Below are 18778 nucleotides of genomic sequence, written 5' to 3'. Positions count from 1 at the left end.
GTTGGCCTTGGCTGTCGGCGCCGAGGCGGGAGCGCCCGGAGGCGGAGGCAGCGGGTGGGGGCCTGGCGGAGTGGAGGGGTAACAAGATGGCGACCGAGACGGTGGAGCTCCATAAGCTGAAGGTACCGGGAAGGGGGAAGGGCCGGGTCGGACTTTTCCGGAGGCCGAATTCTGCCGGCTGGCTTGCGCCTTTTCCTGAATATTCTCCTTTCAGGCTCTTTCACTTCTTTTCCTGGCTCCCTCCGTAGTTCTTTTGTGCCTTCCTCCTTTCCCACTACGCCTTCCCTGATTTCCCATTTCACCTCACGATTTTCCTGTATCTTTACTTGTTACTTCAGCTCCCTCCTCCAGCGTTGTGTCGTCCGACACTTCTCCCACCGGGTCGTGTAAGTGCCTTCAACCTCTTCTCTTGTTTCTCTTCAGACGGGATTACGTCAGTGGTCCCCTCTTGGCCCCGAGCCGGGCTCTAGACCCCTTTTTCTTCCCTGGGTTGGCGCTTTTCTGTTGTCCAAAGCTTAGATTCCCGGTAGCAGATGATGGCACTTGGTCTGTTTCTAGCTAGGTCTCAAACTTGACCCAGAAAATGCTTCCACCCCCTTGTTTTAGGTGGTCGGACGCCCCCGGGGCGAACTTTGAAACCTGAGGAGAGGCCTCCGAAGATAGGCCAACCCCTTAGAGCCCTGGACTTTAGGAGACCTAAAGAGGTAGTGAAGGCAGATACTCCAGATTGACAAGTTTTGAGTTCTCTCAGTTCTCCGTCTGCCAGCCTCCCTCCCACCCCCACATCCCACCTGGAAGATGGCTTACTCAGAGCTGTAATATTTTGGGAAAATATTTCCAAGGCTAGGGTTACCTCTGTCCCAATTCATATCGCAGGTGGACCCTGCATCTCTTGGTGTCACCACTGGGTGACACTCAATCACAGAAGCCGTTTTAAGTTGGGTCTTGGGAATCTTGATAGCTTTTTCGTATTTAGATTATTATTTTCCTGGAAGAAAAGAGTAGTTTCTTTTAAGGTGAATTAATAGAGAATATCTTGATTAGTTGTCCATTTGTGGCTTCACAAGTAGTTTCCCCATCACATATTTTGGTCACATCCTGGGGAACCTTTGGCAAACCAGGCTGATTTAGCCCAAGCTGAAAACCGATTCTTTAAAGCTTGATGAGTTTTGTTTTGTTTTGTTTTTAAAGTGTAAGGAAAGTAAGGGTGGAGAGAGGTCCTTTTAGTCACTGATTAGTTGACACCAGTTTGTCTTCCTGTGAAAGTTGATAGATTTCTTACTCTTGGATTCTAAGCTGTACTAGTGAGCTTTTGTGTCATCTTGGAGTTAGTTAACTTAGTACTGAAATGTGCAGATTGTATCAGTGGTCTCCTAATAGGATGACAAGTAAACAGAGTTGAGTGACCATCTCCATTATTTGTGTACTTATATAAATTATGTACTACTATACTGTTATGTTACAAAATAGGAAAGGAATTTTTGAATGAATTGGATAAAAAGGAAATATGAATAGGAGATCTAATATTTCCTTCATATTAGTTACATTTTTGAAACCCATAAAGTCACCAGCCTTGTGACTTGACTTTATGGATTTTGTGTTGATTTATGGAGTTCCTCCTTCCATAAAAAACTGTATTCGTCAGTTCTGTATTAAATTTGATTTTGATTGGATAATAGCCTCTGACCTGATTTCTGGTAGTATAGTCTAAGGAAACATGAGGCAGTCCTGACAGCCTAAAAAAGAGTCAGTCTTTTAATCATATATTGCTTGTCTTTGCTTTTTCTCTAGAGCACTTCTTAACCTTTTGGAGGTCACAGATACCTTTGAAACTCTGATGAAAGGTATGGACCCTCTCCCCATAAAGAGGCATGTACAGATACTTGTATGCAATTTGAGGGGCTTCATAGGACTACCTTGTAGCCCTGAGGAGTCCATGGACCTCTGGTTAAGAACCCATGCCTTTAATTCTGACATCTAGGATGGTTAATATTTGGTTCGGTTCCACTGTTGATCTTGATGGAGTGATCCTGACTTTTGGGTTGACCCAAGGAGTATCTCTTAAAAAAAAAACAAAACTTTCCATTTTTATGAAGAGAATTTGGGGTTTTAGTGTTGGGCTTTCAGAGGAAAGGAACAAGCTTTGAAGTAGGAAGGAAAAATATTATCTATGTGAATTGATATGTAAGTTCACATCAACTGCAAATTTCTGAAGACTTCGTAGGAATGCAGTCATTTCAGCACAGTTCGAAAGAGAAGCTGAATTGTAAGTGAAAATGCTCTGAACTGTAATAGTACTGAATTTTCAATCAGTAGTGAGAAAAGGAACTGCAGGGGAAAGAACAAGGGTGTACTAGAGTGTTGAGAACAGTGAGACATTTGTAACGTTGAAGAATAAAGTGCATGTGTGTTGATGGTTGGAGATAGTTTGGAAAGGAAAGTTGGTGAACTGTGTGACTAGAGGTATATTGGAGTGATACAGAAAAAGGCTGCCAAGTGTGTCATGTAGGCAGAAAGTGGGGAGCTTTTGGAAATTTGAAAGGAGGAGCTGATGTGATCATTTTGTGTTCTTTCTGCAGTAAGGAAGATGAGGTCTGGAGAGGCAGAAATTTCACCAGTTAAGTTTTATTATAATAGTCACTCCCCTGCTTAAAACCTTTTAATTGATATCCTGGCCAATCTCGTGAGCTTAGTTTCTCATTCTCACACTCCAAATACAGTGGCTTTATTTCATTTCCCAGAATTTACATAGGATTTACTGTGTAGCAAACATGGTTCAAAGCTGTTTGTATACATTAATTGATTTAATTCTCACAGTAATCCTAAGTTAATAAGGTAAATACCTGTATTGTCCCCATTTCTTTTTTTTTTTTTTTTTTTTTTTGTCTTTTGTCTTTTGTCTTTTTTTGCTGTTGTTGTTGTTGTTGCTATTTCTTGGGCCGCTCCCACGGCATATGGAGGTTCCCAGGCTAGGGGTTGAATCGGAGCTGTAGCCACCGGCCTACGCCAGAGCCACAGCAACGCGGGATCCGAGCCACGTCTGCAACCTACACCACAGCTCACGGCAACGCCGGATCGTTAACCCACTGAGCAAGGCCAGGGATCGAACCCGCAACCTCATGGTTCCTAGTCGGATTCGTTAACCACTGCGCCACGACGGGAACTCCTGTCCCCATTTCAAAATGAGAAAAGTGGAAGCTGAGAGAGATTGGTTAACTTGCCCTAGGTCATGCAGCTAGTAAGTGGTGCCTCAAATCCAGGCAGACTGTCTCCAAAACCCATGTTCTTAATCACTGTTCAGGACTCAGAACCTTTACAAATGCTTTTGGCCACAATGGTTTTGCCACCCCTGTCCCCCATACCTTTTGTCTAATTGACTATTGCCCTTCAGGTATCAGTCAAACGTCATTTATCCAGAGTTCCTCCTGTGGCTTAGTGGGTTAAGGACCTGGTATTGCCGAAGCTGTGGCATAAGTCACAGCTGTGGCTCAGATTCATGCCCTGGCTTGTGAACTTCCATATGCCATGAATGCAGCCACGCCCCCCCCCAAACAAGCAAAAAACCCATTTATCCAAGGAACCGTTAGGTAGGATAGGTTCTGTCCGTCCATACACAAGGTCAGACCACTTTTTAAATACTTTCATAGGCCCCTGTACTACTAATTTACTTTTGGCTGCACTATAGCATGTGAAAACTCCCGGGCTGGGAATTGAACCTGCACCACGGCAGTGACCTGAGCTGCTGCAGTGACAACACCGGATCCTTAACCCGCTGTACCCCAAGGGAATTCCCTGTACTTCTTTTTTTTAATCAATTAAACATGTATATGATCATTGATTGCCTTGTTTCCTTACTAAAATGTAAGCTCTATGTGGGCAAGAACTCTTTCTGTTCTGTTTATGATTATTTTTCTGAGATAATGCTTGATATATAATGGGTACTCAGTAACTATCAGGTGAGTAAACTTATTAAGACTTGAAGTAAGATAGTAGCTTTTAGAGTAGGAATGAATTTGAAATAAATTTGGGATATAGAATTATAATTTTTTTTTTTTTGGTCTTTTTTTGCCATTTCTTGGGCCGCTCCCGCGGCATATGGAGGTTCCCAGGCTGGGGGTGAATAGGAGCTGTAGCCTCTGGACTACGCCACAGCCACAGCAACACGGGATCCAAGCCGAGTCTGCAACCTACACCACAGCCCACAGCAACACTGGATCCTTAACCCACTGAGCAAGGCCAGGGATTGAACCCGCAACCTCATGGTTCCTAGTCAGATTTGTTACCCACTGAGCCACGACGGGAACCCCCAGGATATAGAATTATAAATATTTATAGGTCAGTTAGATGTGAGAGGAATGAAAGTTGACTCCCAATAGTGATACCTTTAGTCTAGGTTGGGAGGAGGAGGAGAAGCCAGTTTTACACAGGAAAGTTCAGTTTGGGGCATAAGTGCCTTTGAGACATAGACTAGGAGATACCAGTAGTAGTCATTTGGGAATGTGGGTCTCCTGCTCAAGAGCTGAGAAGTCTGATAATAAAGATTTGAGACTTATTCAAAAATATATATGAATTGCCTACTGTGTCCCAGCTACCATAGGTAATGAACATATAGCAACGAACAAAGCAGAAAAACTTGTGTCATGGAGCTTATATTTTGCTAGGGGAAGGCACAATAAGTAAGTAAAAATTATAGTATATCAAATAGTGATAAGATTTGTAGAGAAAAATAGAAATAGGGAGTGTAGTGGGAGGAAGGGTATTATAATTTTAAATGACTAGGGGAAGGCCTCATTGAGAAGGTGATGTTTAAGCAAAAACTTGGAGGAAGTGAAAGAGTGAGCCTTGTGCAAAGTATTATAAGAGGCCCTTAGAGGTGATCATTAAGATTCTGGCTTTGACCCTTAATGAGATAGGAAACCAGTGGAGGATTTTCAAATAGAGGAATGACATGTTCTGACTCAAATTATCAAAAGATCACTCTACTTTGTTGAGAATAAACTATAATGAGGTTCAGGGGCTGAAGAGTTTTTATGATAATTTGTATGTTAAGAAAGACAAGAAGGGATTAGATTCTGGATATATTTTGAAGGTATATTTTGCCAATAATTGTATTCTGGGAAGTGAAAAAGCCTTTGATACAAGTGGAAGGATAAGAAGGCCAGAGCCAGAATCTTAGTGAATATCTGTATTTACAGGGTTGGGTGGAAGAAGACCTAGCAAGGAGGCTGAGGAGGAGAGGTGAGAGAGGAATGGTGAGAGAAATAGAGTGTGCACGTGAGAGCAGCAGTGCTTTATCTTGGTGGTTATAATTGGGCTTAAATCAAAGAGATCTGAACTGGTGTATTGGCTCCACTATTTTCTAGCTGGGTGATTTTTTTTTTTTTTAAGTGGCTGTACCCTCGGTGTGTGGAAGTTCCCAGGCCAGGGATTGAATCTGGGCTGCAACTGTGACCCATGTTGCAGTTGAGGCAATGCCGGATCCTTCAACCCCACTGCGCCAGGCCAGGGATCAAACCCATGCCTCCACAGCAACCTGAGCTGCTGTAGTCAGGTTCTTAAACCACTACACCACAGGAGGAACTCCACTAGGTAATTTTAAGCAAATAAAAATTTAAGCCTCATTTTCTTCCATTTATGAAATGTGATCATAATACCAACCACATAGATGTAAGGATTAAATGAGGAAATGACTTAGCCCTTGGGAGTTCCTTTTTAGGCTCAGCAGGTTAAGAACCATGAGGTTGTGGGTTTGATCCCTGGCCTCATTCAGCGTTGCCTCAAGCTGCAGCATAGGTGACAGATGCAGCTTGGATCTGGCATTGCTATGGCTGTAGCATGGGCCAGTGGCTAAGACTCTGATTCCACCCATAGCCTGGAAACTTCCATATGCTGTGGGTGAGGCCCTAAAAAGACAAAAAACAAAGAAAAAAGCAACAAAAAACCATATGCACAAACAAAGCCCCCCAAAACTACGAAGTATTTAGCCATTTGCCTGGTAGGTGTTAGTACTTGAAATTTCAGTTCCACTGGCACGAAGTTATAAGTGATGTAAAATGTCTCTCATCAAAGGTTTACAGACAGGTCTGGAAATAACAGATAAGAGGAGTTCCCATCGTGGCTCAGTGGTTAATGAATCCAACTAGGAACCATGAGGTTTCGGGTTTGATCCCTGGCCGTGCTCAGTGGGTTAAGGATCTGGCATTGCCGTGAGCTGTGTGTGTAGGTCTCAGACGCAGTTTGGATCTGGCATTGCTGTGGCTCTGGTGTAGGCCAGCAGCTACAGCTCTGATTAGACCCCTAGCCTGGGAACCTCCATATGCCCCAGGAGCGACCCTAGAAAAGGCAAAAAGACCAAAAAAAAAAAAGAAAGAAAGAAAGAACAGATAAGAAAGATTTGAATCAAAATTCAAGATTAGGAGTTCCTGCTGTGGTACAACATGATTGGTGGTGTCTTGGGAGTGCTGGGACTCAGGTTCAGTCTCTTGGCCTAGCACAGAGATCTGGGTTAAGAATGTGGCATTGCTGCAGCTGTGGCTTAGGTCATAACTATGATCTGATCCCTGGCTTGGAAACTCCATACACCGAGGGCCAAAAAAGGAAAACAAAAAAAACAAAATTCAAGATTAGTAAATTAGTGGAAATCACAGATCAATGAATGATTAATGTGAAAAGTTGTGTAGTCAATTGATCAGTCCTTTTTCTGTGAGGTAGAATGAAAAATGCCTCATTAATACTGAAAAGTAATTTGTTTCGATTGATACTGAAAGTTTAATTTTTAAATAGATAGTTCATGTACAAGTTCACAATTCTAAAGGTAGCAAAACCATATATGATAAAAAGTTTCCCTCCTACCCTTGTCCTTAAAAAACTTCTTCCCACATTCAGCTAGTGTTAATTTATCTATGTCAAGCATCTCGTGTATACATACATTATATGGGGGCTGTGTGTGTTCCTTGTTTGGGGGTGAGGGTTGACATATGGAAGTTCCTGGACCAGAGATCAAACCTGCATCACACTAGCAACCCCAGCCACTGCAGTGACAATACCACAACATACTTTTAAGGGATGATTACCTGTGGGCTCATTGAGTAGAATAGTTTTTCATATAGCATTCCTCCCTGCCTGCCTTCCCCACTTACTGAACATTCAATCTGCCCAATCAGGAAAAAAAAAAAAAAAAAAAAAAATCTCCCCCTTTCCATTTCCCAATGCTGCCTTGATTGAAAACCTTCTGGAGATAATGAGCATACTCCCTTAGTTGTAAAGGTCTTTCTTCCATAGGAATCTGCTTTCTAACTTCTACTGGTTGGTCTTAGATATGTACTTTAAAACTAGCAAAGTCTTTTTTCAGGACAGATATCTTCTTGTGCACTGATCTGCATCCAGAGTTTATGGAACCTTCCTTTTCTTGGTGGTTGTCCTTAGCTTAGGATGTCATCATACTTCTTAAAATGAGGATGTAGAGCCCAGTAAGGCTATTACATCATTTAATATAGATCCTATTTATTCAGTTACCCTTAACCTAGAATTACTTTGGTAGCAAATCATACTGTTAACCCTCTTTGCACTTGTAATCATCTAAAACCCTGACTGGGGTCTTTATCCTTTGAGTTACTGTTGAACCAGATCTTGTTCGTCTGGTTTTTGAGCAATTTAAATTTCTAATGTAAGTGTAGTACTTTATAAGTATACCTTATTCCTTCTAAATGGAATCTTCATTTTGGCTCATCGTTTTCCCCTAAAGAGCCATCCACTCCTTTAGGTCTATAGTAATTTATCAATTCTCCTTCCATCTATTGTCTGCAAAGTTGATAAGCATACTTGTTATATCTTTAGTCAAGTTACTGATTTTAAAACCTTTAGCAGGGAGTTCCCGTCCTGCCGCAGAGGAAATGAATCCGACTGGGAATCACGAGGTGGCAGGTTCGATCCCTGGCCTCGCTCAGTGGGTTGGGGATCTGGCATTGCCGTGAGCTGTGGTGTAGGTCGAAGATCTGCTCGGATCCCGGGTTGCTGTGGCTGTGGTGTAGGCTGGCAGCAGTACCTCTGATTAGACCCCTGGCCCGGGAACCTCCATATGCTGCAGGTGTGGCCTTAAAAAATCAAAAAAAAAAAAAAAAAAAAAACCTTTAGCAGAGCTCTGTTTCATGCCATTACATAGTTTTTTCCATTTTGGCAAAAATCCTTTAATCCATTCCTTGTTAACATTAAGCTGGGTAATACATCTACCTAATTCTGCTGTGATCAGACTTGTATCCTTGTATATGGTAGATTGCAGTAAAGGACCTGGATAATTGATAGTAAGGAGAATCTGCTTTTTTTTTTTTTTTTTTTTTTTTGGCTTTTTGCCTTTTCTAGGACCATTCCCTTGACATACGGAGGTTCCAGGCTAGGGGTCTAATCAGAGCTGTAGCTGCCAGCTTATGCCACAGCCACAGCAGTGTAGGATCCGAGCCACGTCTGCAACCTACACCACAGCTCACAGCAATGCCAGATCCTTAACCCACTGAGCAAGGCCAGGAATCAAACCCGCAACCTCATGGTTCCTAGTTGGATTCGCCAGACTGAGCCACGACGGGAACTCCCTAAAGATTCGTTCTTACATGAACTGGTACAATTATTATTTAGGAAAATAACTAAAGTTTTTTTTTTTTTTTTTTTTTTTTGGTCTTTTTGCTATTTCTTTGGGCTGCTCCGCGGCATATGGAGGTTCCCAGGCTAGGGGTCGAATTGGAGCTGTAGCCACTGGCCTATGCCAGAGCCACAGCAACGCAGGATCCGAGCCGCGTCTGCAACCTACACCACAGCTCATGGCAGCACCACTGAGCAAGGGCAGGGACCGAACCCGCAACCTCATGGTTCCTAGTAGGATTCGTTAACACTGCGCCACGACGGGAACTCCGAGATTTTATAATAATAAATAAATGCATGAATAGATCAGAATTTTATTTTTTTTTTTTATTTATTTTTTTTTTTTTTGTTGTTGTTGTTGTTGCTATTTCTTGGGCCGCTCCCGCGGCATATGGAGGTTCCCAGGCTAGGGGTTGAATCGGAGCTGTAGCCACCGGCCTACGCCAGAGCCACAGCAACGCGGGATCCGAGCCGCGTCTGCAACCTACACCACAGCTCACGGCAACGCCGGATCCTTAACCCACTGAGCAAGGGCAGGGACCGAACCCGCAACCTCATGGTTCCTAGTCGGATTCGTTAACCACTGCGCCACGACGGGAACTCCAGAATTTTATTAAAGTAGGATATTCTTTACCATCTGTTATAAAAGTCTTCTTGGGAGTTCCCTTGTGGCTCAGTGGGTTAAGGAGCTAGCATTGTCATTGCTGTGGCTCTGGTTATAGCCATGATACACATTTGATCCCTGACCCCAAAACTTCTGCATGCTTCTAATGCAGCTTTTTTTTTTAGTTAAAAAAAAAAAGGAAAAGAAAAATCCTCTTGTATATTGGATATTGTTATTGTTAGGGGTGGACTGTCTTTGTGGACCTAGAGGCTTGGTGGGATTAAGAGCAGTAGCTTGGAGTTGAACTTTCTTTTCTTTTTCTTTCTTATGAGAACTACCTCTTTTTTTTTTTTTTTTTTTTTAACTCCCACCAGGTTCATTCTATAAATTAAGGAAAAGCTTTATTCTTTTTTCTCAGCTTGCTGAACTAAAGCAGGAGTGTCTTGCTCGTGGTTTGGAGACCAAGGGAATAAAACAAGATCTCATCAACAGGCTCCAGGCATATCTTGAAGAGCATGGTGAGTGCTCTGTGGAGGCAAAGACTAATGTGAATGTGGGGATTAATTTTTAAGCTCTGCCATATGGAAGAGTTCTTTTCCTGTAAGTTGTTGATGATGTGAGGTCTTAATTAACTCTGTCCAGAAAACTCTTGGTCATCGAAAACAGTGGTTATAGTGAAAAGAAAGAAATACCACTCCCCACCACCACCTTTTAAGAAAAGACATTGTGATTATATTTCAGCAGATTTTTTTTTTTCCTTTTTTTTGGCTACCCCATGGCACATGGAGTTCCTGGGCCAGGGATTAGATCTGAGCTATATGTGACTTATGCCACAGCTGCAGCAACACCAGATCCTTAACCCACAGTGCCAGGCTGGGCACTGAACCTGCATCCTGGTGGTGCAGAGATACCACTGTTTCCACTGTCACAAAGGGAACTCCTCAGCAGATATTTTGAAGGTAGTATGGTACAGCAAGTATCCTTAGACTCAGAATTGGAAAATTTTGATTTCTGATTCCTCTCGTGCCAGAAATTTACTAGGTAATTTAGGATGGCCACTGTTTTCATGGCTAAGTGTCTGTTCTGGTCTGTGAAGTGAGACAAGTGTCTCCACCTTTGAAATCCATGAACCTAGGTAATCTCTGGTCCCTTCAAACTCTGACATTCTCTAATTCCACCTTTTTAAAAAGAAAAACAACTTCATTTGAGGCATTGTGTCATCCTTCTCTAATTTTTATTATTTATTCCGTTTTATTCCTGTGCCATTTGCCCCAGCTATTCTAATGTATATATTTTTTGTCTTTGTCCTTGTAAGCCAGGTAGTGTTGTTTGGTGTACAGTATTTTTATGTAATTGGCAATGCGGCCATAGTCTTACTTTATTTTTCTTACCTTTCCCTCAGAGTACCATGTTCTAAGATATATTTGTGGGGTGTGTGGCTATATGGTCATCTAATCTATTGATTCTAATTCCTGCAAGGTTATTCTGATGTATAGAATTTACCACGTTTTATTTAGTTCACTCAGTGACTGATGCTCCTTTGTTGCCTCCGGAACTATTTCTTTCATATTCCCTTAAATTCCTGAGAGTCTTTCTGGGTTATATACCCAGGAATGGGGTTGCTGATAAGTACATAAATGTATACTTAATGTGACTAAACACTGCCAAATTGTTTTTCTAAATTGCTCTATAAATCTCATCATCAGTACATGAGGGTTCTTATATCTCCTCCACAAACCTAAAGTTGACATCGTCTTGTCAAGTGACTTAATTTTTGCTTATCTCTTGGTGGCTTCAATTTACATTCCTCGAATTATTAAAAAGTTTGTGGTTTGTTACCTTTTTCCTTTGCCCATTTTTCTTTTGGGATTCATATCATTTACTTCCTTTGCAGTCATTTCTTCAGTATTCTGGTAATTATCCCCATGTTGGTTTTAGACACAAATATCTTCTTTGTCATTTGTTTCTTTTTCTGTGGTGCCTTAAAAAGTCTAAACATTTCTTTTGTTTGTGGTTCTTTGGGTTTCTCCTTTGCCCTTTTCTCTGATGGGATTCACATCATTTACTTAGTTTGCAGACATTTCTTCTATATTCTAGTAACCGTATATATAGACACAAATGTCGTCTTTGTCATTGTTTCTTTTTCTGTAGTGTCCTTCCCTGGTTTGAAAAATCTGCAGTTTTTTGCATATTACTTTTGCTTTAGGGTTTTTTGGTTTGTTTTTGAGAAATTCTTCCCCACCACTAAATTCTCACACATTACTTTTTGTGAATGTTATAGTTTGACCTCATCACATTTAATCCTTCAGTCTAGCTGGTATTCAACTTCGTATTGATATTAGGTAGAGAATATAGTTTTATCTTCTCCATGTGGAGCACATTTTATGAACATCATTTCTGCCTTCATTATTGAATTTTATTTTGGGGCAACAAACTGATTATAATTTTAGCCTAAGTGCAGTGATCAAGATGGTTTTGTAGCAGGGCTTGACCTAAATATTTTAATATTCTTTAGCTGAAGAGGAGGCAAATGAAGAAGATGTACTGGGAGATGAAACAGAGGTGAGTTGGAGAGAGTAAGGTTAGTCACTAGCCTGGCAATGTGCCACTGCCTTGGTCACATTGCTGAGCAGCAGATATTAGAGGGCTTATATGCTAACTTGTTAGGGGAGCATAAAGGGGGAATGCAGCTTCTGAAAGACTGGTTCATTTTGGCAGTCTCATATTCTTCTCTTTGACAGGTATTTACTCTTAATTTACATTAACCGTCCTGTTTCATTTGGTTTTAGGAAGAAGAGCCGAAGCCCATAGAACTGCCTGTCAAAGAGGAAGAACCTCCTGAAAAAACTGTTGATGTGTAACTATCCCTTTTTTATAATGAATACAGAGCAGACAGGTCTGGGTTTTTTAGTGTTTCACTCTGTTCATCTCCTACACGTTTGCATTGGCTTTTTCATTTCTCATTAGATCACGTATTTTCAGAAATGTCTACTTCATTTCAAGTACTTGGTCCCAGTAAGGCAAAGTAGGTTGTCTCTGGGTTATGTAATACATAATTAGGACCAGGAGACTTCAATCCCAGGTAAAGTTTAGTTCTCCTAGGCTTTGCTGTATCACCTTAATGGATGATTCTCTTTCTGTATAGAGAATCATGAAGGTTTTCTGCATGTAAAGAATTTTGTAATGGAGGAAGATGCTGAACAGAGGTTACATCTCAAGTAATGCTGTATTCTCTCTTCCTGTTTGATTTACAGTGGAGGAGGGGAGGACAAAGTACTAGAGTGAAAAGTGGATCTTGGTTGCTTAAATTATTCCACAAGCTTGATTATAAGCATCTTTTATTTGGTGTTTCCCACAAACATCTGGCTGTCTTAACTCCAGCACACTAAGAACAGTTGAGTCCTTTTTAACACTTTTGTTTCTTATAGCCGTATTAATCCATTTAATTATAAAAGGCAATATATGTATAAGTAGAAAGTCAAATAGTACATAGAGGGATATATAAATTGAAAATTAAGTATCTTGTCTCCACCCCCACCTGACTTCCCAGAGGTTTTCAATACTTTTTTTTTTTTTTTTTTTTTTTTGGTCTTTTTAGGTCCGCACCCATAGCGTGTGGAAGTTCCCCAATCAGAGCTATAGCTGCTGGTCTACACCACAGCCACAGCAACGTGGGATCCGAGCCGCATCTGCAACCTATGCCACAACTCATGGCAACGCCAGATGCTTAACCCATTGAGTGAGGCCAGAGATCAAACCCGAGTCCTCATGGATTCTAGTTGGGTTCGTTAACCACTGAGCCACAACGGGAACTCTTTCAGTATTTTTGTGTGTGTGTGTGTGTTTGCCTTTTCTTGAGCCGCTCCTGAGGCATATGGAGGTTCCCAGGCTAGGGGTCTAATCAGAGCTGTAGCCACTGGCCTGCGCCAGAGCCATAGCAACGTGGGATCCAAGCAGCGTCTGCGACCCACACCACAGCTCACAGCAACGCTGGATCCTTAACCCACTGAGCAAGGCCAGGGAACGAACCCACAACCTCATGGTTCCTAGTCGGATTTGTTAACCATTGCGCCATGACAGGATCTCCGTTCAGTATATTATTTTGAAATATTTTAACATGGTGGTGTGTGGCTGTGGTGTGTGTATGGATACATTTGTATACATGATGTGTATTGTCAGTTTCTTGATTTTTTTTCCCCCCACATATGGAGATCGCTCTATATCATGTAATAATATCCTCTTTTAAACATTAGTTATATAATAGGTGAAATTCTAAGTATTTTGCATGTATTCGTATTTAATACTCCTGTCAATCCTATTAAATATGGATAATTTTCCTAGTAAGTGGTAGGTCTCTTTTTTTTTTTTAAGCTTGTTATGGGATATTATAAATACATACAATAAATTATAAAAAATAGTATATAGATCCACATGAACCCATCACCCAGATTTAGTAGTTATCAACTTATTCTTTCTGGCAACTAATAGCATTCCATTCTATGATTGAACAATAATTTCACCAGTCTCCTGTTGATGGGCATTTAGATTATTCATAATTGCAAATAATGTAGTGCTACATGTCCTTATACAACTAATTTTTAATGTATGCAAGTATAAATTTCTAGCAATGGATTTGCTGCATCTCAGGGAACGTGCATTTAATGTTTTATTAGATTTTGTCAAATATTATTGCTTTCTAAAGCCATTTAGTTATCTTTCATCACAGGAAGTTTGGGGTTTTTTTTGTTTTTTGTTGTTGTTGTTGTTTTTGTTTTTTTGGTTTTTTTGTTTTTTTTTTTTTTGCTTTTTAGGGCCACACCCACAACATATGGAGGTTCCCAGGCTAGGGGTCCAGTCAGAACTGTAGCTGCCGGTCCTCACCACAGCCACAGCAACGTGGAATCCGAGCCTCATCTTCGACCTACACCACACTTCACAGCAAGGTCAGATCCTTAACCCACTGAGTGAGGCCAGGGATCGAACCTGCAACCTTATGGTTACTAGTTGGATTCATTTCCGCTGTGCCACAACAGGAACTCCATCACAGGAAGTTTATGTTTAGATATGATGCCTTAAGAAAATGAACTAATAGGATAGCTTTAGAGTAGAGAGGTTTTGGGGACTTAAGGGGCAAGAAGGAAGACAAGGTAAATATAGAGATAATTGGCCTGTGTGGGTTAAAAGTGAATTTGAAAATTTGTAGGAGGTCATTATCTTTATAATATGTAAAATGTGTAATTCTCTTGTTTTTTTTTTAACTTTAATTTTATCAATGAATTTCTAAACAAGGAAATTAAAAGTGTGCGTTGGAGGGGTTGTGTTTTTGCTCTTTAAAGGGATAGTATGTACAAAAGGTTCTGGGTCTCTGTAGTTTGGAGATTGTTGTGTATGTGACTGTGGGTATGATAGAAACTCCTTAGTGATGAGAAAAAATTTCCCATGAGTCCCAGAATAAGGTGTGTATTTATTGCTTGAACTTAATTGTGCCTGAGGGAGTTTAAACAGCTAAAGGAAGCTTCCTCCCTCCAATGCTTTTCTACCATAAGGTGTACTGCAGTGATTGTGCTTTAAGATGGGGATGTGGAAGAAATCATTAGCTTGGGGTTTGATGGAGAGAACTGCTTTCTTAGTGGCATTGGACTTCAAGTAAAACATTAAACTTCAGTGTCCCTCTCTGCCTCTACAAAATGGAAAGGGTTTGGGAAGGAAAGATGGCCAGGAAATGGAAAAAAATCAGATACTTCTTTAAAAGTCAGAATATACAGGGCTAATACAGATTCTTTGAACATCGAAAAGGAGATTCCCCTTGCTTTGTCTTTGAGATTAAAGACCTCTGTTCCTAGTTTGATTCCCCCACCCCCACAGCCGACAGTTAAATATTGCAGGACTTAGTTATGGTCAGCAGGGGGCTCTCATTGCTTATCTGTCAGTTCAGGGACCTTCAACAAAAGGATGGAGGAGAGAGTAAGTTCCTGTTCCAGAATTGCTTCCTCTGAAAATGCCATTAAACCATTACTACCTTTCAGGGCATCAAATGGGAAAAAGTGTCCGGGATATCAGAACAAAAGCCGCCCATGTCTCTAAATGAGGGACCTTAATGAGACTGGTTATGACCCACGGTTTTATGGGAGTTGTTTGGTGGAGGGTTAATGCCCTTCCATTTATCCTGGGTACTTCCGAATTTTGTCTCCCGCCCCTCTGGTCCCCCTTCTTTTGTTTTCTCTTAAACCTTTTGACTAGTAACTTACCATGTTTTCCTAATTCAGACTCCCCTTAGCCTTTTTTCTTCCTACTCCCTTTGGCATTTTTATTTGTCTCACTTTGACTCTTCCAGCGTGGAGCTATGGTCCCCATGGGAGAAATAAGGGATTTGTAAAAGAAGGAAACCAGACCTTGTAGAGCACTCATTAATTGTTGTGATGAACATTGAGAGCAGATATTTAAATGAGGATCAGACAGTCATTAGTCCAGAAGTACATTTAAAGTTCCTTAAAGTAAATGAAATGGTTTCTAGTGTCCTTTGAGTGTTTCCCTTAAGCCCGATGTATTTAACCAGACTTCTTTTCTGGTTACTTTCTTACACTGGCAAAGTATGCAGTCTGTTGTTTGAACTCTTTTATCAATAGATGACAGTTCAAGGAATTGAAGATCTAATGAGCTTCATGGTTTTTTTGGTCTAAGGGGTGGCAGAGAGATAATGGGACAAAGGACATGATTCAGGTGAATTTTTATACAATTCTAAGGTTTTGGTTTAGAATAGAAGTTTTCTGATTTTAAAAATCTCTTTTCCAGGGCAGCAGAGAAAAAAGTGGTAAAAATTACATCTGAAATGCCACAGACCGAGGTAAGTATTCTTTCAGAAGAGCAGTCTGTATATATCTTCCTGTTTCTTACTCTTTATTCTGTATCATCACTTTAAAAAAAATTTACTCATAGGCAGACAATCAGTACTGACAGATTGTGGTATTGGTGATTTTTCCACCAGCTATACTTGGGAAAATACATGGACTGGCATAGTCAACTTTAAAGCCCTAGTCTTTTTGTATCGTATTCTGGTCTTAACTCTTTTTAAGATGTTTACAAACTACTATTAGAAGTTCGGGAAAATTGTATCTTGGAATAGATGATAAGTAACAAGAGACGATGTTGCTCTTAAGTTACTACTAGCTAGCTGTTGAGATTGAAATGTCTCTGGATTCTGTCTCAAGATATCTGAAACTAGATTCCAGTCAAGATCACTGGGTTTTTTGTACCTTTAAAATAGAGGTGGCATCGGACAGCACTGCCTCATTTCTAACTGAAAGAGTACAACTAGTGTTGGAACCAAGCTGTTCCTTTGATCCATTTTCAAAGGTCAACCAAACACAGCTTTTGTCTTCTTGGCTTGATGCAGAATGTGGGTTTTATTTTATCCTTTCCCTTTTGTTTTTGAGGACTTGAATGTAATAATAGTCTTTTTGTGTTTGCTTTCTGGAAAGAGCTGTTGAGTTAAGCCTTGGGCTGGATACAACCTGATATCCTCTAGGATTGTCAGTTTAGACTTCAAGAAAATACTCCTGATTGTATTTTTCATTGTAGTATACAGTAGAGAATTGGTTAAATAAGTGTGCACCATGGTACAGCAGAAGACCATACAGATGTTAAAAATTGTATTGAAGAGTATTTGTCAGATAAATGGAAAAAGCAAGTTATAAAATAATATTTGTAGTATTTTCCCATTTTGGTAAAAAAAAATGATGTTCTAAAGATACGCACCTCTAAACAACTTTTCTTTTAGAAGAAGGAAACCAGAAATTGAATTTTCTCTTCTACTTCTTTTGTCCATTATCACTTAGAGGATGCAGAAGAGAGCTGAACGATTCAATGTACCTGTGAGCTTGGAAAGTAAGAAAGCTGCCCGGGCAGCTAGGTGAGTGTCCCCAGCCTTTTGGACCTGAGATAGTGACACTAGGAAGCTAAGGGAGTGGGTTCCTAGGTTTTACATGTAATTGTTGATTTTAAGAGAATAGAGGCCTTGATTAAAAGAAAGGTATGATATAGTTTGGATTTTATCATCAAGCAGAATTTTTAATAATAGGTAAAAGTCAGGAACTCACTGCTACTCTCAACTCTGATAAGACTTCCTTTTAGCTATTCTCTGGATTCTTGGTGAGAAAAAGAGTCAACTGAACCTCTTTCATGGGGTTGTTAGAATTAGCTAATGATTGCAAGGATTGAGATCACAAGCAAGGAGTGCCATATGTACACTTAAAACGGAGACAGACAACCAGGAGTGTGAACAGCTTCCTAAAATTTAGCTTGTTTTTCTTTCTACAGATTTGGGATTTCTTCAGTTCCATCAAAAGGTAAGAATACAGAGACATCTGAGAAAGTTGTTTTTTTTTTTTTTTACTTTTTGGGCACAATAGATTCCATTTCTCTAAACTTTTTAGCATTAGAACCCTTTAAAAGGTTATTATATTCACGTCTTTATTTGCTTTAGGTAAAACCATACTCTAAATTGCCTTACTGGGCAATTTAGAGAAAATAACCGAAGTTAGGGGGGAATAAGGAAAGTGCCGGCATTTGTTTTCCTTTTCTTGGACATGTTCAGAGACGCTTCTAGTACCTTATTTATTCTAGCGTATCGATTCAGCATGTAATTATTGTGTACCTGTCCAGTTTATACTGCCTAGTGTAAGTGGCAAAAGAGAAAAGTATCTTTTACTTTCTAGGAATTTACAAGGAAATAATCTTGGCTACACTTAAAGATTTAGCCACAAGGATTATCATAGTATTATTTATAGTGATCAATAACTGGGAACATTGTAATATACAGTAGAGAATTGGTTAAATAAATGTGCACCATGGTACAGCAGAAGACCATGCAGATGTTAAAAATTGTATTGAAGAATATTTGTCAGATAAGTGGAAAAAGCAAGTTATAAAATAATATTTGTAGTATTTTCCCATTTTGGTAAAAAAAAAAGTGCATGTATGTAAAGGAAAAAAGATTAGATGTATACTAAATCAACAACACTCATTATCTCTGGTAGAATTTTGGAGTGACTTCTTGCTTTACTGTGTTTAAAATTTTTGCAATGAATACGTATTTGTAGAGTAAATTAGGAAAAAAGGGTTTTTTTTTTTTTGTAGGTTATTCTTTTTAAAAAGAACATAGTACTTGTTCACGGGGGCTTTAAATGTAGTCTCCAGATCCAATCCAGTTTTCCTAGTGACTTGTCAGTAGTTTTAAGTCTATTAAAATGTCTTCTAAAGATCTTATGGAGTTTTGCGATACTCCTTTTGAAAGACCAGCAGGAGGGAGTTCCCATGGTGGCACAGTGGTTAACGAATCCAACTGGGAACCCTGAGGTTGCAGGTTCGATCCCTGGCCTTGGTCAGTGGGTTAAGGATCCGGCATTGCCCTGAGCTGTGGTGTAGGTTGCAGATGTGGCTTGGATCCCACATTGCTGTGGCTCTGGCGTAGGCCGGTGGCTACAGCTCTGATTAGACCCCTAGCTTGGGAACCTCCATATGCTGAGGGAGCGTCCCTAGAAAAGA

General features: G+C 40.3%; 1 protein-coding gene across 19 annotated transcripts in view; it reads left to right on the top strand.

Moving 5' to 3' along the window:
• Nucleotides 1-72: 72 nt before the first annotated feature.
• SARNP (SAP domain containing ribonucleoprotein) overlaps nucleotides 73-18778 on the top strand; it is a 63103-nt gene continuing 44397 nt past the window's right edge. For 5 of the 19 annotated variants that reach the window (XR_014803369.1, XR_014803370.1, XR_014803371.1 and 2 more), the window contains exons 1-7: nucleotides 73-122; nucleotides 9654-9753; nucleotides 11751-11797; nucleotides 12025-12092; nucleotides 16028-16079; nucleotides 17071-17144; nucleotides 17552-17580. Coding sequence is in view for 11 of the 19 variants with exons in the window: in XM_003126256.5 (XP_003126304.1) it covers nucleotides 87-122; nucleotides 9654-9753; nucleotides 11751-11797; nucleotides 12025-12092; nucleotides 16028-16079; nucleotides 17071-17144; nucleotides 17552-17580 (406 nt within the window). In the remaining 8 variants the exon portion in view is untranslated. Of the gene's footprint in view, nucleotides 705-1791; nucleotides 1845-9653; nucleotides 9754-11750; nucleotides 11798-12024; nucleotides 12093-12489; nucleotides 12788-13123; nucleotides 16080-17070; nucleotides 17145-17551; nucleotides 17581-18778 lie in introns of all 19 variants that reach the window. The other 14 variants (XR_014803372.1, XR_014803373.1, XM_084956094.1 and 11 more) reach the window with 8 other exon arrangements.

The sequence above is a fragment of the Sus scrofa genome, chromosome 5 (genome assembly GCF_054392235.1).
Source record: "Sus scrofa isolate SSC_HxYL_T2T_F1_AM1 chromosome 5, Sscrofa_HxYL_maternal_Yorkshire_Landrace_v2.0, whole genome shotgun sequence".
Classification (NCBI taxonomy): Eukaryota; Metazoa; Chordata; class Mammalia; order Artiodactyla; family Suidae; genus Sus; species Sus scrofa.
Note: the sequence above shows the minus strand (reverse complement) of the source record. Positions and strands in the feature narration are given on the sequence as shown.